At 40.5% G+C, this 19,598-nt stretch overlaps 1 protein-coding gene across 2 annotated transcripts; it reads left to right on the forward strand.

Moving 5' to 3' along the window:
* Positions 1-519: 519 nt before the first annotated feature.
* ND-B14.5B (NADH dehydrogenase (ubiquinone) B14.5 B subunit) lies at positions 520-13,759 on the forward strand. Of its 2 annotated transcripts, none has more exons than XM_070094079.1 (3): positions 520-726; positions 12,123-12,266; positions 13,431-13,759. In XM_070094079.1, the coding sequence occupies exons 1-3, from the start codon at positions 555-557 to the stop codon at positions 13,451-13,453; spliced, it is 339 nt and encodes a 112-aa protein (XP_069950180.1). In that variant the 5' UTR covers positions 520-554; the 3' UTR covers positions 13,454-13,759. The 2 variants fall into 2 exon arrangements, with proteins under 2 accessions (XP_069950180.1, XP_053645315.1); XM_053789340.2 differs by having other exon boundaries at positions 521-726; positions 13,427-13,759.
* Positions 13,760-19,598: the final 5,839 nt, after the last annotated feature.

Below are 19,598 nucleotides of genomic sequence, written 5' to 3' on the forward strand. Positions count from 1 at the left end.
GTCCCCCAGGATGCGACCCACACCAGTCGACTAACACCCAGGTACCTATTTGCTGCTAGGTGAACAGGACAACAGGTGTAAGGAAACGTGTCGAAATGTTTCCACCCGCCGGGAATCGAACCCGGGACCTCCGTGTGTGAAGCGGGAGCTTTAGCCACCAGGCCACCGGGCCACATCTACAAATGTAGATTGCCCGTAATGCCAAGGCATGATAGTGGCTCTCTTTGCACTGCAAATCATTATTGTAATTACACACCGTAAACAATCTCGCTGTAAACTTGCAAAAAAATAAACATTTGAATCTGAATTGGAACCTAGCAACTAGTAAGAGGAAGCATGTTAGAGCAGTCATCCAGGTGAAAAAGTTTTCTGTGAAGCAACACTGAGAATAAATATGGAAACAAAACGTAGCTTTTTCAAAATATACATGAGATGACAAGCAAAATCTAAAACATCTACTATTATCCCCGTGTTTAAATAGGGTATTAATATGAATAAGAGAGAAATAAGTTAACTTAGTAAGAAAGAGGGGGTCTGGTGAAGGCTGTGTCAACATGGAGGCAGAGCAGAAGACTCACATCAACCCAGCAGATTATTTCAACCCGGATACCCCAGTGCATGACCGAGGGTTCCTAAGGAAGTTATGGTTTCCCTTCATCCTGGGTGCCTCCGGCTTTGGCATGGCTTGTTTCTTGAATATATATAACAGGAAACCGAAATTCAGCGGTGAGTGTAGTATCAGCTGGCTTAGGGCAGTTTAACCCCTCCATCCCTTGATGCCGGTGAGTGACTTGATCCGAGGAACTGCACCTATCCCTTTCCTTGGATTACACCTGATTACTTTATATTCCTCCAGCCAGGTGCTGCGACCCCTACGGGTCCAGCGCTCCCCATGGATATAATTATGTTTGCATTATTATGCGTTCAGAGATAACTGGGAGACTACATTATTTCACTGTGAATATATAGAGCTGATTTTATTTATTTATATATAATATATATATATATATATATATATATATATATATATATATATATATATATATATATATATATATATATATATATATATATATATATATATATATATATATATATATATATATATTAATTATTAAAATATCGCCAAACATAAATAGGCCACACTGCTTGATTTTCTTAGATGAATAACCCACTGATAATAAACCGAATAATCTCTGCTTCAAGCATTATGTAATAGAAATAATTAATAATTCTATACATGTACATAGTAGCTGACATTAATGACATACTACTATATAGAAAGCCCCTGGTTACACACAGCATTTCAGGAAAATTAGGTCAATTTTGTCCCAGGATGTGGCCCACACCAGTCGACTAACACCCAGGTACCTATTTTACCGATAGGTGAACAAGGACAGCAGGCATCTATGAAAACACGTCCTAATGTTTCCACTGGTATTTATTTATATATGATACAATGTTTGTATAGAGATGGGCAACATTTGGTTGTACATGTAGAAAGGCCATGCTTATGCTGAGCATGCCCCTCAAGGGAGGTTCCTTGATGTAAAGTAAAAGGATGCAAGTGCAACTAATATGACATTTTTATTGTGGCAACATTTCGCTCTCCAGGAGCTTTGTCAAGCCGTAATGGCTTGACAAAGCTCCTGGAGAGCAAAACGTTGCCACGATTAAAATGTCATATTAGTTGCACTTGCGTCCTTTTACTTTACATATTGTTGGTTATTCTACCAACTTTATTACAGGTTCCTTGATGCTGGTGAGGGGCTCTTGATTTAGGGAATTGGATTTGTGCTCCAGTTCCCTGAATTGAGCCTGAATACCTTTCATCCCCCCCCACATGTGCTGTATAACCCTACGGATTTAGCACTCTGTGCCATGATTACTCTATATATCCTTGGTTAGGCCTCATTTACGTTATGCTGCACAGTTTTGGTCACCGTATTACAGAATGGATGTAAATGCTCTGGAAAACATACAAAGGAGGATGACAAAGTTGATCCCATATATCAGAAATTTTTCCTATAAGAAACTGAGGGCCCCGAATCTGCACTTTCTAGAAAGGTGTAGAATTAGCGGGGGATATGATTGAGGTGTATAAATGGAAAACAGGAATAAATAAAGGGGATGTAAATAGCATGCTAAAAATATTTAGCCAAGACAGGACTTGCAGCAATGGTCTTAAGTTGGAAAAATTCAGATTCAGGAAGGATACAGGAAAGCACTGGTTTGGTAACAGATTTGTGGATGAGTGGAACAAACTCCCAAGTTCAGTTATAGAGGCTAAAACGTTGTGTAGTTTTAAAAATAGGTTAGATAAATACATGAGTGGGTTTGGGTGGGTGTGAGTTGGACCTGACTAGCTTGTGCTACTGGGGCAGGTGCCATGCTCCTTCCTTAAATGAATGTGACCTGACCTGACTAGGTTGAGGCATTGGCTTGGGCTGGTGGGGGACTTGGACCTGCCTCACATGGGCCGGTGGGCCTGCTGCGGTGTTCGTTCTTTCTTGTGTTCTGAGCATTTTGTGCAAGCTTAAGCCTAACTTAAAACTATAATGGCAATAATTATTATTTGCTAATATTTATGGATATTAATGGTATTCGGACAACAAGCTTAGGCATTATAAATAGAACAAATAAGCAGACAACTATTTCTTGAAAGTTGAATTATGATTACCAGTAGTGAGAATAAGAATATACATACAGTGGTACCTCGGGTTATGAACTTAATTTGTTCCAGAAAGCTGTTCGAGTGCTGATAATGAACGAATTTGTTCCCAAAAGGAATAATGTAAGTTAGATTAATCCGTTTGACTCCCAAAAATACACTTACATAAATACATTTACATAATTGTTCGAGTTTTGAGCTGTTTGTATCCCGAGATACCACTGTATATAGTTTTTAACATATTTGTGGTTAAAAGAATTGTTTAGCAAATTCTCAAACACCAGCTGTGTTTTCATATTTGCCACAGATGCATGTTATTTTGCACATAGGGCAGTTTATAGTTATAGGATGTTATTCAGGGTACTAAACATAAGGTTTTTTAAATCAATGGAGGGTGTTTAGGTTTTGAAATAAGTGGAGGGTTGTGTGATTAGGCTACTGCCTATGCTGTGGATGGTAGCCTAATCAGACCATCTTAGGCAACTATCCACAGAGTGGATGGTTGCCTAAGATCATACAGATTGCCACAATTTTTGTTTTCAAACAAATTTGGAATACAGGTTGGCCATCACTAATCCGGCATCATTGGGACCAGCAGTGTGCCGGATTAGTGAGTTTGTTGGATTACAGAGTGGTTAGGTTAGAATACACTTGATAAAGTTGACCAAGCTGAGCTATTTCATATATTTTGGCCTTTCTTTGATTAGTTTATCCAGCAGCATGTAAACTTTCATTATTTCTTGTTCATTATGCATGAATGCCATTCCTAGTTTAATTTAAATTTTATAAATACACCAGATGTTAGTATTCATTGTGCAATGTTACCATATTCTTTTTTAACTATTATATTCCTGCAGCGCTGTATAGTCCTTGTGGCTTAGCGCTTCTTTTTGATTATAATAATAATAATAATAACTATTATATTAATATTTTAATATTTTTCTTTGCTGATGACACTGTGCTCTTGGGAGATTCTGAAGAGAAGTTGCAGAGGTTGGTGTATGAATTTGGTAGGGTATGTAAAAGAAGAAAATTAAAAGTGAATACAGGAAAGAGTAAGTTTATGAGGATAAAAAGATTAGGTGATGAAAGATTGGATATCAGATTGGAGGGAGAGAGTGTGGAGGAGGTGAATGTATTCAGATATTTGGGAGTGGACGTGTCAGCGGATGGGTCTATGAAAGATGAGGTGAATCATAGAATTGATGAGGGGAAAAGGGTGAGCGGTGCACTTAGGAGTCTGTGGAGACAAAGAACTTTGCCCTTGGAGGCAAAGAGGGGAATGTATGAGAGTATAGTTTTACCAACGCTCTTATATGGGTGTGAAGCATGGGTGATGAATGTTGCAGCGAGGAGAAGGCTGGAGGCAGTGGAGATGTCATGTCTGAGGGCAATGTGTGGTGTGAATATAATGCAGAAAATTCGTAGTTTGGAAGTTAGGAGGAGGTGCGGGATTGCCAAAACTGTTGTCCAGAGGGCTGAGGAAGGGTTGTTGTAGAGAGAATGGAGCAAAACAGAATGACTTCAAGAGAGTATCAGTCTGTAGTGGAAGGAAGGCAGGGTGGGGGTCGGCCTAGGAAAGGTTGGAGGGAGGGGGTAAAGGAGGTTTTGTGTGCGAGGGGCTTGGACTTCCAGCGGGCATGCGTGAGCGTGTTTGATAGGAGTGAATGGAGACACATGGTCTTTAATACTTGACGTGCTGTTGGAGTGTGAGCAAAGTAACATTTATGAAGGGATTCAGGGAAACTGGCAGGCCGGACTTGAGTCCTGGAGATGGGAAGTACAGTGCCTGCATTCTGTAAGTAAGTAAGTAAGTTTATTCAGGTATACACAAATACAGTTACATAGAATTATCATACATAGCAGCATATGTGCAGAGAACCTAGGATAACCCAAAAAAGTCAGACAGAGTGACTTATTTCCATTGGGGTCCTTTTACCTTATTATTATAATATAAAGGTTATAATATTTTCTTATTATTCTATAATGAAGATAACATCTTATTAAGATACTAAAAAGATTATCTACTACACGAGGGTCATTAAGACTATCTACAATACGAGATAGTATGTTAGCTAAAAAATAGAAAATCATTCCCCTCCCTTTCTGTAGCTACATTCGTCAGACACCTTTTGGCACTCTTCTTGAACTGGTTCATGCTATGACTGGCTTTGACATGTGCGGGTAGTCTGTTCCATTCCTTTATTGCTGTACAATAAAAGGTGTTTGAAGCCTGGCCAATGACTGGGGGTACTACAAAGTTGTGCTCTCTCCCCCTGGTACTATGATTGCTTTGGTTCCCAACCTTGACAAAATTGACAGCAAGATATTCTGGACACTGTTTGTGAGCAATTTTATAAACATGATTTAGCTTCAGTTGTTTTACTCTGTCTTCAACATTCAGCATATCCAACTGCTGTAATTCATCCTGGCCTACATGTTCTCTTGGTCCCAGCCCCAGGATGAATCTTACGATTTTGTTCTGGGTGATTTGCAGTCTATCTTTCAGTTTTTTGGTCAAGGCAGAGTACCATGAAGAGCAAGCGTAATCCATATGGCATTGTATAAGGGCTAGACATAGGGTCCTGCGAGTCTCAGTAGGTAGACACTGTGCTTGTCTATACAGGAACTTCAGTTTGGCATTCGCTTTCTTTACTACACTGTTCCCTATCAATTCTCCTGACATGCATGGGTCAAAGGGGATTCCCAGATATTTTACTGATGAAACCAAAGTGATGGACTCCCCATTACACTGAACATTAAAATTATTTACCCTTCTCAGTTTATGTTTCGTGCCAAAGAGAATGGCTTCAGTTTTCCCGAGGTGTAATGATAGTTTGTTGTCTACTAACCATTTGCTGCAGGACTCCAGTTCCAGTGTTAAAACATTAGCTATATCTTGTGGGTCTTTACCTGACACTAACAGGGCACTGTCATCTGCATACAGTAGGAGTTCGCACTTGACACTGATAGGCATGTCATTGACATAACATAAGAATAATAAGGGACTCAGAATACTACCTTGGGGAACTCCACATGTTATCGCCAGGGGTTCTGATTCCGCTTTGTTGATTTTGACTATTTGTCTCCTGTTGCTAAGGTAGGACTTAAACAAGTCTACAGAACCTATACCGATACCTGGAGTTTACCTGGAGAGAGTTCCGGGGGTCAACGCCCCCGCGGCCCGGTCTGTGACCAGGCCTCCTGGTGGATCAGAGCCTGATCAACCAGGCTGTTGCTGCTGGCTGCACGCAAACCAACGTACGAGCCACAGCCCGGCTGATCAGGAACTGAGTTTAGGTGCTTGTCCAGTGCCAGCTTGAAGACTGCCAGGGGTCTGTTGGTAATCCCCCTGTGTGCTGGGAGGCAGTTGAACAGTCTCGGGCCCCTGACACTTATTGTATGGTCTCTTAACGTGCTAGTGACACCCCTGCTTTTCATTGGGGGGATGGTGCATCGCCTGCCAAGTCTTTTGCTTTCGTAGTGAGTGATTTTCGTGTGCAAGTTCGATAGCTTGAAGTTTCTTACATAATATATTGTGGTTGACAGTATCGAAGGCCTTTTGCAGGTCTAAGGTTACCATACCTATGAGGTTCCCCTTTGACATTTCAGTTCTCAGGTAATCCATCAGATTAATTAGGGAGGTGTCGGTTGAGTAGGATCTTCTAAAGCTCGATTGATAGCTATGGAGAATGTTGTTGTCATTAAGGTACTTAACTACTTGAGAGTACACCGCCCTCTCTAGAATTTTAGATATTATACTGAGTATACTAACAGGCCTATAGTTGCTGACATCAGACCTACTATTTTTCTTGAAGATAGGAGTAACTCTGGCCTCCTTGAACCCCTCCGGTACGGTGTTAGTGGTGATTGATAGATTTATTATGTGAGCAATAGGGATTGACAGTTCAGAAGCACCATCTTTTAGGAACTTAGACAGGATGTTATCAGGGCCTGTGCTCTTAGTTGGGTTTAACCTGCTTAGTTCTTTTTGAATAATGTCATGAGATACACTTATTAGTTGACAACTGTTTGGGGTTACCCCTTTATTGGTATAGTATGTTTGAAACTTATCAGAGTCTGTGTTAAAGGTATTTGATGCAGCTGGTAGTTTACTTACTAGTGTTGATGCAACAGATATGTAGTAGGAATTAAAACAATTTGCAACCTTAGATGTTTCGTGGCATACCTCATTATCGATAGTGAGTACTATGTTAGACCTATCTACTGGCTTATGGCTATACCCCAACTGTTTTAGTTGTTGCCAGAGCTTTCTGGGGTTATGCTTAAACTCTTCAATTTTTGAGCAATAGTGCTTTGCCTTTGCTCCTTTTATAAGTCTCTGTACTCTGTTCCTCACCCTTTGGAATTCATTTAGTGCTGCAATATCCTGTCTGTTTGCTTTAAATCTTTTTAGCAGCTGGTCTCTGAATTTCATATTACCTAATATCTCAGTAGTCATCCAGGGTTCAGTTCCTCTTTAACTGGTGCAATATTATCAAGGATGGTAGTGAACATTGTTTTGAATTTTTCCCAGGCATCGTTTACGTCCGTGCAACTTATCTCTGTCCAGTCACAATTGTGTAGCCTATTTACCAGTGTTTCTTTACTGTAGTTTCTAGTTGACCTCATTTTTATTGTCCTGTGTAGGCCTATCCTATCCCTAGTGATTTTCCTGGTGCAGTAAATGATGAAATGATCACTAAGACCTGTGGTAATGACGCCTGACTGACTAATGTTCTCAGCGCGGTTACAAAGTATGTGGTCAATTAGGGTGGCTGAGAACTGTGTGATCCGGGTTGGTGTATTAATTAGTTGAGTGTAACTATTTAAACCTAGAATTTGCTTATACCTTTTGCATAGCCCGTTATTTTGCTGCTGAAAACAGATATTGAAGTCTCCCAGTATTATTGTCTCGCAATTGTTTTCAAGTCCGGACAATACTCTGGAAAAGTCTTCTAAGAACTGGTCCTGGGTAGGAGGGCGGTAACTAGTTCCTACTAATATGGGTTTGGTCTTGGGAAGCAGCACTTCATACCATAGAATCTCCAGTTTATTGTTATTTAAATCAGGCCTTGGGTTGTAAGCTAAGTCATTTCTAATGTAGGCACATACTCCACCACCCTTTCTGTTCCTATCTCAGCGTTTTATATTGTAACCTTCTATTTTGACCTCTTCGTCAGTCACCGTATCATCCAACCAGGATTCAGAGATGGTTATAACTGCCGCCCTAATTTTGTTAGCTAGAATCCTAATCTCTGCCAATTTAGGAAGAAGTGATCTTGCATTGACATGAATAAAGTGAAGGCCTGTTTTCATAAAACAATTATAATCATCAATGTATGGCAATGGGCCATTTGTATTAAAATTAGGTAAATCAATGTCATCATTGCTAAAGGGTAACTGTGCCAAAGTGCATTTGTTACACACAAAATGAATTCTGGCACCATTGCTATAATTGTACATACATCCTTCATGCACCCACCCCTTACACATTTTACATAAGGTGCCTTTTCTGTTTTTCATGCGTACTTTAGTACAGTGTATGCACCTGTTTGGTAGTGTTTGAGATAATAATGGCTGTACTGTCTCACATTGACCTATGTATGCATTACATATGGAGTTAAGGTTATCATTCCTAGCTACTAGACCGTCATTATCGCCGTCATTTATCTGTCTGTTTTGCCTCTGCACAATAGTTTGAGGTCCTGGATTAATTTGGATATCACCACTTAAGAGTGCTACAATAAGAGCTGTGTGCCACTGTTTTTGTTTGGGTATGCGGTGTTGCCATACCTTGCAGCGATAGTGACATTTACTTTTCTGGTAGGATGGCAACTGTTGGGCTTTTACTGTCCAGGGCGCTGTTACTCCATTCACCTTTTTCAGCCCCCATGACTGATTTCTTTCTTCATGGAATTGAAGAAGAAAGATAAATGTAATTATGGCAGCCTGTACCCCCCTAATGCCTGCCATTTTCACTCTTCGCTCTTTTACTCATATACAATAATATTTATTTCTCTTTCCCAGTCCCTAGTACACTTAGTATCTGCTTTAGCAATCACCACTGAATTACTAGTAAATTTTCTTCTTCAAAACCCTCTTCACAGCTCACTTTTCCCTTAACTTCACACACCTCTTTCAGTTAACCCCTTATTACACACTCCCCTTCCCACTTCACTTCACAGTCCGGTTTCACCAATTAACTTCTAAGTCCTTTCCATTCTGGTAGACCAGAAAGGTTTAATCAATGGTTTTATCCTTCCAAATCCCCCTCAGTTCCATTTATCGGGGGTTGTGTCGCGTTGTTGACTCGTGACCTGGTTTGCTGAATCTGCCATTTTTAAAGCATTGAGGGAAGTAAACGCCACCTACAACCTGGAGTTCCTTGAGTATATAGATTTATTTGGCGTTTTCTGCTATGATTCTCTCGCTGTACACTGGTCAGCTGAATATAGGTCAGCTACTAAAACATTAACCTTGACTGTTTAACTATTCACTTCTTTCCCACGACTGGCACTGAGGGATAACCGTCCTATAACCTTGGAGTTTTGTACTGTTGATTTGACGATGTCTCCTGTGTTTCCCTCTCGTTAGCACTGGTACAGGTGATATGATGGTGGTACAGATATGATGCTACTGTCAACAGATGAACGTCAGTAAAGATGAGAATTTCACTTCACTAGTTGTACATCTGGCAGTAGCGGCTGTTTGGATGCCGGTCAGCCATGTTTAAATGCTCAATTCTTTCCCTCGTTTGGCACTGAGGAAAAAAGTCCTACAGACCTGTCATTTCCTTGGAGTTTAGTTGATCAGGTTTTCTGCCACGTTGTCTTCCCGTTGAACACTGGTGCAGTTGATATGGAGGTCAGTATTTCATTGTAATGGAAAACGTCTCATGTCTGACAGCAGGTCTGGTACTTCAATGACAGTCCCTCTTTTGTCATATTTAGTCTATTTCATTGTTGTCACCGTCAGTTTTTATGTCACTATAGGTTCCTTGCATGTTGTTGCAGCAGTACTTGCAATTTGGCCATCACTGGAGTTCGGATAGGCCCAGGGGATGGCAAGATATAGGAGCAGCCTTGTTGCTGCTTGCTGCGGCTGCGGCCGAGAGTGGACATTTTCCCATGGTGTTCCTTCCAAAAATCTGTTCTTATGTTACAGTTTAAAAACTAGTGTAAAGCACTCTTCTGTCAAGACAGTGATGGAGTGAATGATGGTGAAAGTTTTTCTTTTTCAAGCCACCCTGCCTTGGTGGAAATTGGCCAGTGTGCTAATAAAAAAAAAAAATTATATTCCTTTGAACCTTTAATGCATTGACAGACTTCAGTTGGATAATCTGAGATTGCAACAGTGGCAGTTTCCAAAACCACTTGCAGAAACTGTAGCAGACAACTGTTAAAATTCTAGACCTGTAATACTGTACTTTTAACCCTAAAACGGTCCAAAGAGATTGACGTTCAAATTCGTAGTGCTACAAAAGTAGATCTACTTTTTTTTTACATATTTTCAAATATAACAAAAAAAAAATGTAGATAAAAGTTTTTTTACATGTTTTCAAATGTAAAACAAAAAAGATCTACATTTTTTTACATACTTTCAGATGTTGAAAAAACGTATATATACATTTGGACCATTTAAGGGTTAAAAAGTAATGTAGTTTAGACCTAGTTGAATTTTTCCCAATTCTGTTGCTAATTTTTGTTGTTTTTCATGTATTTCAACCAATTACTTGCTCAACATCTCGCTACACATTTTCAGAAATATATGTAATTAATTATTTATCTCAAATAAACAAAAGACACAGGTACAGAGTAAGGTTTCATTGTTACAGTATTTTCCTCCATGTAGAGCAAAACTCAAAACACTTAGTAGCAGTAAACAGTCACAAAAACAATTTCTCAGTGTACAAGTAACATTTTGCATGACACCCATGGTATGCTTGCTCTGCACCTCTCTTCTTCACCACCAGCAGTACATTTGTATCCTGTCTTATCTTCTTGCCTGTGTCCCATTCTTTCTATAGATTTGCATCTGTTACATATTATTTTAAAAGTTAACTATTTCCTGCAAAACAGTTTACTATTCTCTATTTTGTGATAGCCTGTTTCTCATGCTTCCATATTACCTGTTACAAATACATAAATGTACCTTTTTGGTTTCTCCTTCAAGTATTCTTATTTTCAGTTAATACATCTTAAATCTTACCTAACTTTGTTTATTTAGATTACAGCCTCTCCTCACTTAACGACAGAGTTCTGTTCCTAAGACCATGTTGGTAAACGAATTCATCGCTACGCGAGGAGCATACTATAATGGTAGTGGGTTTGTGTTAATCACTTTAAAACAATATCAAATGTCACCTTTGCACAATTTATAACATTTCTGATACATTTTTAAATATTTATAGTGTACTGTGTATTGTAATAAACAGAATACAGGAGCTCTAATATACACTAGGTATGCATACTGGTCAGAGAGCCTGTCATAAGTCAGAGTCGTCAGTAAACAAGTATGTCACTAAGTGAGGAGAGGCTGTATTTACACAGAGATATTCAGTGATGTGAGCACGTGAATTGTTTTAATAAACCTATTACAGCCTCTCCTCCCCTAAAAACAGTTTTCTTCCTAATACCGCGTCGGTAAACGAATTCGTCGCTCAACGAGGAGCATACTATAACGGTAGTGGGTTTATGTCAACCATCTTTGATATTGCTATAAATGATGCAAGAGTGACATTAAAACACTTTTAGTATATTTATAAATGTTTATACAGTAGTGTACTGTATATTATAATAAACAGAACAGAGGAAATCAGCTCTATGCACCTACCATCCAACTTACGACCTGCTCGACTTACGACCACTCGACTTACGACCGTGTGTTTTTTTTTTTTTTCCAAATTTCTGGGAAATAAACAACTATTTGTGTTGTACACAGTGTTTATCCTAAACCTTACAGTATACAATACAGTACTAACAGCATAAAAAGTAAAGTAAAACATGAAATACCAAAATAAAACAATAAAATAAAGTCATTACAAAAATGTGATGTTGATATTCAGTAGTAAAGTTCGACTTACATCCATTTCGACTTACGACCGGTTTCTCGGAACCGAACTCGGTCATAAGTCGGATGGTAGGTGTACATTTAGATATGCATACTGGTCACAGAGGCCGTTGTAAGTCCGAGTCGTTAGTAAGCGAGTACGTCGCTAAGTGAGGAGAGTCTGTATTTAATAAACCTATTATAACTGAAGAAGAGAAATTTTAGTAGGAGAGGTGGGAATATGCCTTTGGCAAGACATTGGTAGAGCAAGTGATAATGAAAGTGTTTCTTCTTTATTTGGATCACCCTACCATGGAGGGAGATGGCCAATTTGTTAAAAAACAAGTGTATATTTTGAACTGTATATACATATGAAAGAACATGTCTTTGTTTTCCACAGGTATACAGCAACATGTGATGTTTTCTAGTCTTGGGATACTTCTTGGCATTAGTGCCACTAGATGGCTAGCACAGAGAGCGGCTGAGAGGGACCACATTTATTACCATTATATGCTTGCTCACCCGGATGATTTTCCACCTATTGGTATGTACCATAAATGGGTTTGATTTTTCTTGGCAGTCATAAATTTTATTTAACAAATCAGCAACTTCATCTTTGTCATCATTAATCTTACATACTGTATGTGACATACCACCACACTTGTCATCATGGCAGAAATCACTTCCTTAAAACCCACTCAAAGTGATTACATGCCTTTCTGTTTACCCACAATCTTTTTCACTGTTCTGTCCTACCCTAGTCCTTTTCCCCTACATCAGTGTTACCCCTTGGATGGCCTAACAAACAAAAAAGTGACATACCCTGTGACGGATTTCAAGGGATCGAATTACGAACATAGTTGGTGATGCTCTTGCCTTGCACAAAGATTAAAGCTAACACTGTCTTCACCCTTGGTTTTCCCAAAATAATGTGCATCGTATGAGCCCTTCAGAGTGTACCATGACCAAATTGTTATCCTGCCCAAATAACTAGTGCTAATGCCTTTTTTTTTTTTTTTTTTTTCCCCTTTTACCATATCGGTTGTCTACCAAGACAGAAATGACAAGCTGTCTTGGCAGATGTGCGTAGACATCACAGTCAGAATGATCCTCTGAACCACGTCTCCATAAATCATTTATCAAGAAAAGTGTCAAAAAAATGGCCACCATTTCTCAGCGGGAAGTCATGCACAGTACTTAGTTACATATTAAAAAAAAAATTCCATTATGGGGGGAACTTGCAATGTGACTGGTAACTCTCATAATGATACACAAATATATATAGAAGCCTGGAAGTTAGGTAATCTTCCACTCTTGCCTCCCTCTTCCCTTCCAAAATTATATTAGACAAAGAAGTTATGAAAAAATTTAAGGATGTGTATGTGAAATATTGACTTGCCATCAATACAAGAATTTTCATGCATTTTTGTTTTCACAAGCTTAATTTTAAATTCGTAAAATTTGGACAGAGCTTTTGAATTATACTATACTATACTATACTGTACTTAATGATTCCTGAACATTTAAACTAATTCTAAGGGATGTATCTTTACTTAACATGTTTTTATCTTACACCCATGCAATGCATGTGCACATTTAAAATTATCTTTACTTCAAATATTTAAAAAAAAATTAATATTAGCCATTTTCTTGAAGATGTGTGCATGCATACAGACAAATAATTTAACACCCTTTTTTTTTCAGAAAGGAAGAAATATGCTGAAGTCATAGAAAAATGGGTTCCTATCCGCTGATGTACCTCACTCGGTCAAGATAGTGCAGTCTTATTTGATCTACACAACTCAGATTATCTTTCTTGTTTTCTCATTGTTCTATAAGAAAGACTATTTTGTGTGGTAAGGCATTTCTGTCATACTGTACACTGAAGTGCATCATAAGTCAAAATCTGTATATTAAAAGGCTTAAAATACAAATTACTGAACTTCAACATGTTACTTATGACAGACTGGGTGGTACTGTCATATTATGCCCTGAGGATAATATAGATATGTATATATAAATAAAATCTTCATATTTTACTCTTTCTGAAATCCTTAATATTAATAAACTATTTACTAATCATGTTTCAGTTGACTAAAATGGCGATTGTAATATCAAGGTTAGGTTGAACTGTATTTTGGAATGGTTCAACTGGGCATGGAATTGTAGTTCTTAAAATCTTTCTTTCAATACACAGGCCATATCCCACTGAAGCAGGGTGGCCCAAAAAGAAAAACGAAAATTTCTATTTATAAATTTAGGAATATATATAGGAGAAGGGGTTACTAGCCCCTTGCTCCTGGAATTTTAGTTGCCTCTTAAGACATGCATAGCTTACAGAGGAAGAATTCTGTTCCACTTCCCCATGGAGATAAGAGGAAATGAACAAGAACTAGTAAGGAAATAGAAGAAAACCCAGAGGGTGTGTGTGTATGTGCATATATGCTTGTCTATGCATGTGCAGTGTGACCCAAGTGCAAGTAAAAGTAGCAAGACGTACAGTAGGGCCCCACTTATACGGCAGGTTAGGTTCCAGGCTACTGCCAGAAAGCAGAACGCCATTTTTTTCACTCATAAATGCATATATGTAAATGCCAGATAAGTTTACACTAACATATATTAAGTTAGCAATAGAACTAGGCATTAAAAACAATAAAAAGTAAAATACAAACACAGTACAGCCATTACTTACCTTAAAATATTTGTAGTCTTAATGTAGGGTGAGGTGAGTTTTATTTGTAGGAAGTCAGGTTTGTGAAGTATGGTAGCCAGTCAGGGCAACCCTCCCCGCCCTGCCCCGCCCCACCCCTCCCACACAATGTAAACAAACCAGGTGAATGCATCTGGTTTTCATTCATACACTTTTTGTATTATACCCTAATACAAATGCTTTACATTGCATAGAAGTTGTCTCCACGTTAATACAGTAGAATAAATAGAGAGAAACATTCCCATTCTCATGTAACACCATTTTTAGAAGAAATGATGCTCTGAGTGAAGGCATATGGAAATACGTAAGTCACTTTGACTTTTTTGGGTTGTCTTAGGTTCTCTACACATATGCTATGTATGATAATTATGTAACTATCTGTGTATACATGAATAAAATTATATACGAAAGGAATAATTTTCTAGTTACCCCCAGTAACATTATAGTGTACACATTTTCTCTGATGGACTACAAGTCGCCTGGCTACCACATCTCATATTTGTTAATTTATTCTACTGTGGGGTGTATTTATCATGTTTATTATATAATTTTGAAAAAAAAAATCATAGATGGATTAATGGAAATGTCTATATTAATGTAATATACAACATTTAATGCACCTAAGAGATTACGTACATGTATTATTAATATGGCATCAAGAGTAGAGAGACTAGGTGATTTTAATGTGTACCTGCATGCCAGCACAGTGTGTAAGTAAATTTAGGTACAAGTACACATAAGTATAATTATCAGAGTACATATAAAATATGCAATAACTTAAAAACACTTGAAAATTTGGAAAGTGAAACTTTCCAAAATTTCAAGACATAATAGAGAAATGTGCTCATGGAGAATGTAAACAAACCGGGTGGGGCACACCATATTAGAAAGACCAGGAGCCGTATATCAAGTTTTGCTCGTAATTTGAAAGCGCCGTATTAGTGGAACACCGTAAGGCAAAACACCATAAAGCAGGGCCCTACTGTACCTGATCTCTTTAAGGGGGGCTCTTTGCAGTGGTAAAGAGGCTATCGGTCTGAGGAATTGGACCTCTTGGTTTTCTTCCTCCGACCAAACCTAATTACCCCCAATCCTCCCTTCCCTACTCCACCCTCCCCTTTCCTACCCTTGTTTCCCATCCCATTTGTAGCCTCTGGGGTCCTTCCCTCTGGCATTACAGTTTCTAGGTAGGAGGTGGTGTGCCGGGGTTCGTCCCACTCCGTGAGGTCCCTCGGGGGTGGTGTGGTTTGCCGTAGAATCTATTATCCGGAGGTGCCCTGCTCCCTTCCCTGATTTCCAGGAAGAGGGCGGGGTGCCCCTTGGGTAATGGGTGTATCTCCGGAAATTGCCTGTCGGTTCTGGGAGGTGGCACGGCCAAAGGGGGTATGCTTTGTGGCGGGTTTCCAACCACCCTTTCTTTTGTCTGCTGAGGTAGCTTGGTAGATGCGAGGCTGCTATCCTGGAGCGCTGGTTTACTGGCGTGAAGGGTAGGGTATGGCATGGGTTCCACGCTGCATCTTCACCACCAGTGAGCTCGAGGCCCTCTCGGATGAGAGGGGGAGCTTTCGGTTCCTCCATGCCTCCTAGCGACTGTCCCTCCGCTGTCCCTTTTGTTTTTTTTTTCTTTCTTTCCCTTTTTCTTAAAATAACAAGAAAGGAGTTATCACAGAAGATGTACCTATTATTATGGAGTCTTCGTCCAGTGAAACCCACCCTCCTCCCAGGCCCCATTCTGATCCCACACCCTGTTCTGACCCAGCTTCATTATTGGTTCATTCTCTCGACTCTTCTTGTACCCCTGTACCTTATGCCGGTGATGCTTCATCACCTGCTTCAGGAGCTGCGGTGTCACCTGTTTCTGTTAATGTCGCTACTTCTAGCATGCATTTCACAATGCGTCCGGCTTCCCCAAATATGGTGAGATGGTTTTCGGATCGCCTGCCTCCCTCGGGTCAGATCGCCCGCTGTACTACTAAACGTCCAAGACAACCTACGGATGACAGTTCGTTGATGACTGCTCTATAACAACCTACACAACACTCGCTACCTTTGCGTACCAGGCTAATGAGTGCACAATAGACAAAATTCTTTTCTTTACAAATGATGTCTCAAATGGATTATCTGTCTGATCATGGAATTGGTAAAACTCTTAAGGCACATTGGCCAACATATATCTTTCCACGCTCTTCGAAGCGGTGCACGTGTCATAACTGTACAGAATTCAGAGCAAGCTCATGCTCTCTCCCACATCACTTCCATAGATAACATACCAGTCACCGTTCCTAAGCACGCTACTCTTAATTCTTGCAGTGGTACTGTGGTCTTACCACGCACCACTGTACAGAGTGATTTTTTGTCTTGCAGCGATGATATTTTAGAACAATTAGTCCTTCAAAACCTCCCTATTCTAAAGGTAGGTACATGCATCCTGCTCGCTCGTGGGCGATGGCGCTTTCCTAGTAACATTGCTCGTTTAACCTTCGACTGCCGTGAACTTCCGTCCTCTGTCTATATTGCGGCCATCGTTTAGAGGTCTGTCAAGTAGTTCCCACCCCCAACAGTCATAATTGCTGGCGTTTTGGGCACCCTGCTAAACACTGCAGATCTGCAGTGGAATGCCCGATCTGTGGTGCAGGAGATCATTCCAATACGTCTTGTAGTCTTCCTCCCCCTTTTGTCTCAGTTGCAAGGAACCTCATCCTTCTTTTTCCCGCCGGTGCCAGGTCTATCATAATGAACGAGACATCCGTTACATTAAAGAGCGCAAGGGCTTTACTTACTCTATGGCAGTCTCTCGGCTCCGCCTTCAAGGAAAACTTTGTGTCCCATATGCTCGAGTAGCCCGCAGACTTCCAACCTCGACAGTCTTCCCACCCCCCAATCCCTCTGCGTCCGTGTCTTCCGGAGTCACCCCAGTTTCTAATGTTTATGCAGTTTTATCCTCTGACACTCCTACCTCCACACCACTTTCTACTTCTACATCTCGCTCACTTACTTCTCAAGTCTACTAGACCTCGCAGACCTACACTTTCTTCACATCCATCCCCTCTCCAGAATCTATCTTCTACCTCGGAGACTAGTTCTCACCCCCTTTCCAGCTCTCACACAAAGGTGTAGTTCCTTCTTCCCCTTTTCCCCCTCATCTTCTTCCATAGTTGCCCTTCAACCTCCTTCCTCTCCTGTTACACTACAGGATTCTTCTCTCCCAGCCAGCGCACCTCTCCAGGCTCATGCTCTCCGCCCTCCTCAGACCTCTTTGGTTGCCTCCATAGTTACTCTGACCTTTACTTGCACTGCCTCTCCTGTCTGACATCATGGCATTGTCAGCTCCTTATCAACCGAGACATTAGATGCTATCTCCAGCTACATAGCAGAGACGACACCCCTGGTGGACACTAATGCGCCTCCTTCTACCCCTTCCTTACACACTTACCGGTGCCCCCACTCGTTAACTTTACTGATCCTCAAAGCCCATAGGTTTTATTGTTTCTTATTGTTGTCATTTTTATTTCTGTACATAATGTCTTTTTTACAATGGAATATTCGTGGCCTTAAGGGCAATTGAGGAGAACTTCAATTGTTGCTCTCCCAGTTGTCCCCAGTATGTGTTGGGTTGCAAGATCCCAGAATTCGTTCTGTCATATGCCCCGTTTCGGGCTACTTGCTGATGCATTCTTCCAGTCCTTTACCTGATGAATCATTTAATGAAAGCGCGCTTCTTGTACGCATTGATATACCGTATCAACAAGTTTTATTTGTTCCTCGCTGCATTATGCTGCAGCTTGTATTAATATACACCGATGGTTTATGGTTTGCTCTCTGAATCTTTCCCCCTCCCATGCATTCTGTATCTCAGATATTGCATTTTTAATTTCATCTCTACCGCTGCCCATATTGTTGTTGGGTGACTAACACTCGCCATCACCTGTGGGGAGGGTCCCACTGTGACTCTCGTGGTGATTAGTTGGAGACTTCTCACATCTCATCCTCTTCATGTTTTAAACATGGGTGATCCTACCCATTTTGTACTCGGTCTCTCTCCTGCAATGATCTTTCTATCTGTTCCTCGCCCGTTACACTTGATTTCGCGTGGTGTGTTCTTCCAGATTTACACGATAATGATCACTTTCCCATCCTTCTTTCTTCTACTATGTATGCCCAACAGTTTCGTAGCCCTCATGGGCAATTTGCTCAAGCAGATTGGGACTTATACTCCCATCTTACCGCCCATTGTGAGGACCCCCTTTCATCCTCTAATGATGAAATGGCACACCAGTTTTTGACCTTGGTCCTAACTGTGGCGATTGTTCTATCCCCCAAACCTCAGGTAGCCATTCTCAGGCATGTGTATCTTGGTGGTCTCCTACATGCTCCCATGCAGTGCGTTTGAAACATGCTGCATGGGGCCGTTATCTATATAATCGTATCGATGAGCGTCTGTTGGATTTCAAGCGGGCAAGGGCAGTTGCTCGCCACATCATCTGTGATGCTAAGTGCACTTGTTGGCAAGACTACGTGCACCATTAACTCGTCTTCCCCTGTGTGCGCAATTTGGAAAAGGGTGCGGAAATTGTGTGATAAGTACACTCCGAACCCAGCTCCCGTTTTGCGGGTTGCCGGAGCTGATGTCGCTGAACCCTTAGAAGTTGTCACAGCAATCAGGAACTATCTTGTTCATATCTCCCTCTGTGCCTCATTTCTTGCATCCAAACCTACCTTAGATTTCTCCTCAAATGGGTTGGAGCCGTTTAACGTACCTTTTACTCTTCAAGAACTGGAGTCCACGCTTTCCATTTGCTGGCTGTCAGCACAGGGGCCTGATATCCATCTCAGTATGCTTCAACATCTCCATTCTACGGCCCTTCCCATTCTTTTATGTCTTTTCAATCTAATTTGGATGCGAGGGGTTCTCCCTCAACACTAGAAATTGGCTATTATATTACAGTTTCGCAAATCAGGTGCCTCGGGACTTGACACCTCTCACTATCGTCCCATTGTCCTGACCAGTATGATCTGCAAGGTGATGTAACAATGAAAAGATGTCTGATGTGGTTCTTAGAGACACACAGTAGCCTTTCCCCTCGCCAATATGGCTTTTGCAAAGGCCGCTCTACTGTAGACCCCTTGCTCCACTTACATACATATATTCGCAATGCCTTTGCTAAC

The sequence above is a fragment of the Cherax quadricarinatus genome, chromosome 44 (genome assembly GCF_038502225.1).
Source record: "Cherax quadricarinatus isolate ZL_2023a chromosome 44, ASM3850222v1, whole genome shotgun sequence".
Lineage (NCBI taxonomy): Eukaryota > Metazoa > Arthropoda > Malacostraca > Decapoda > Parastacidae > Cherax > Cherax quadricarinatus.

Coding starts and splice junctions, on each gene's coding strand:
- ND-B14.5B (XM_053789340.2), top strand. CDS start 555: ATGGAGGCAGAGCAGAAGACTCACATCAACCCAGCAGATTATTTCAAC. Junction 727..12,122: donor CAGGAAACCGAAATTCAGCG/GTGAGTGTAGTA, acceptor TGTTTTCCACAG/GTATACAGCAACATGTGATG. Junction 12,267..13,426: donor GGATGATTTTCCACCTATTG/GTATGTACCATA, acceptor TTTTTTTTTCAG/AAAGGAAGAAATATGCTGAA.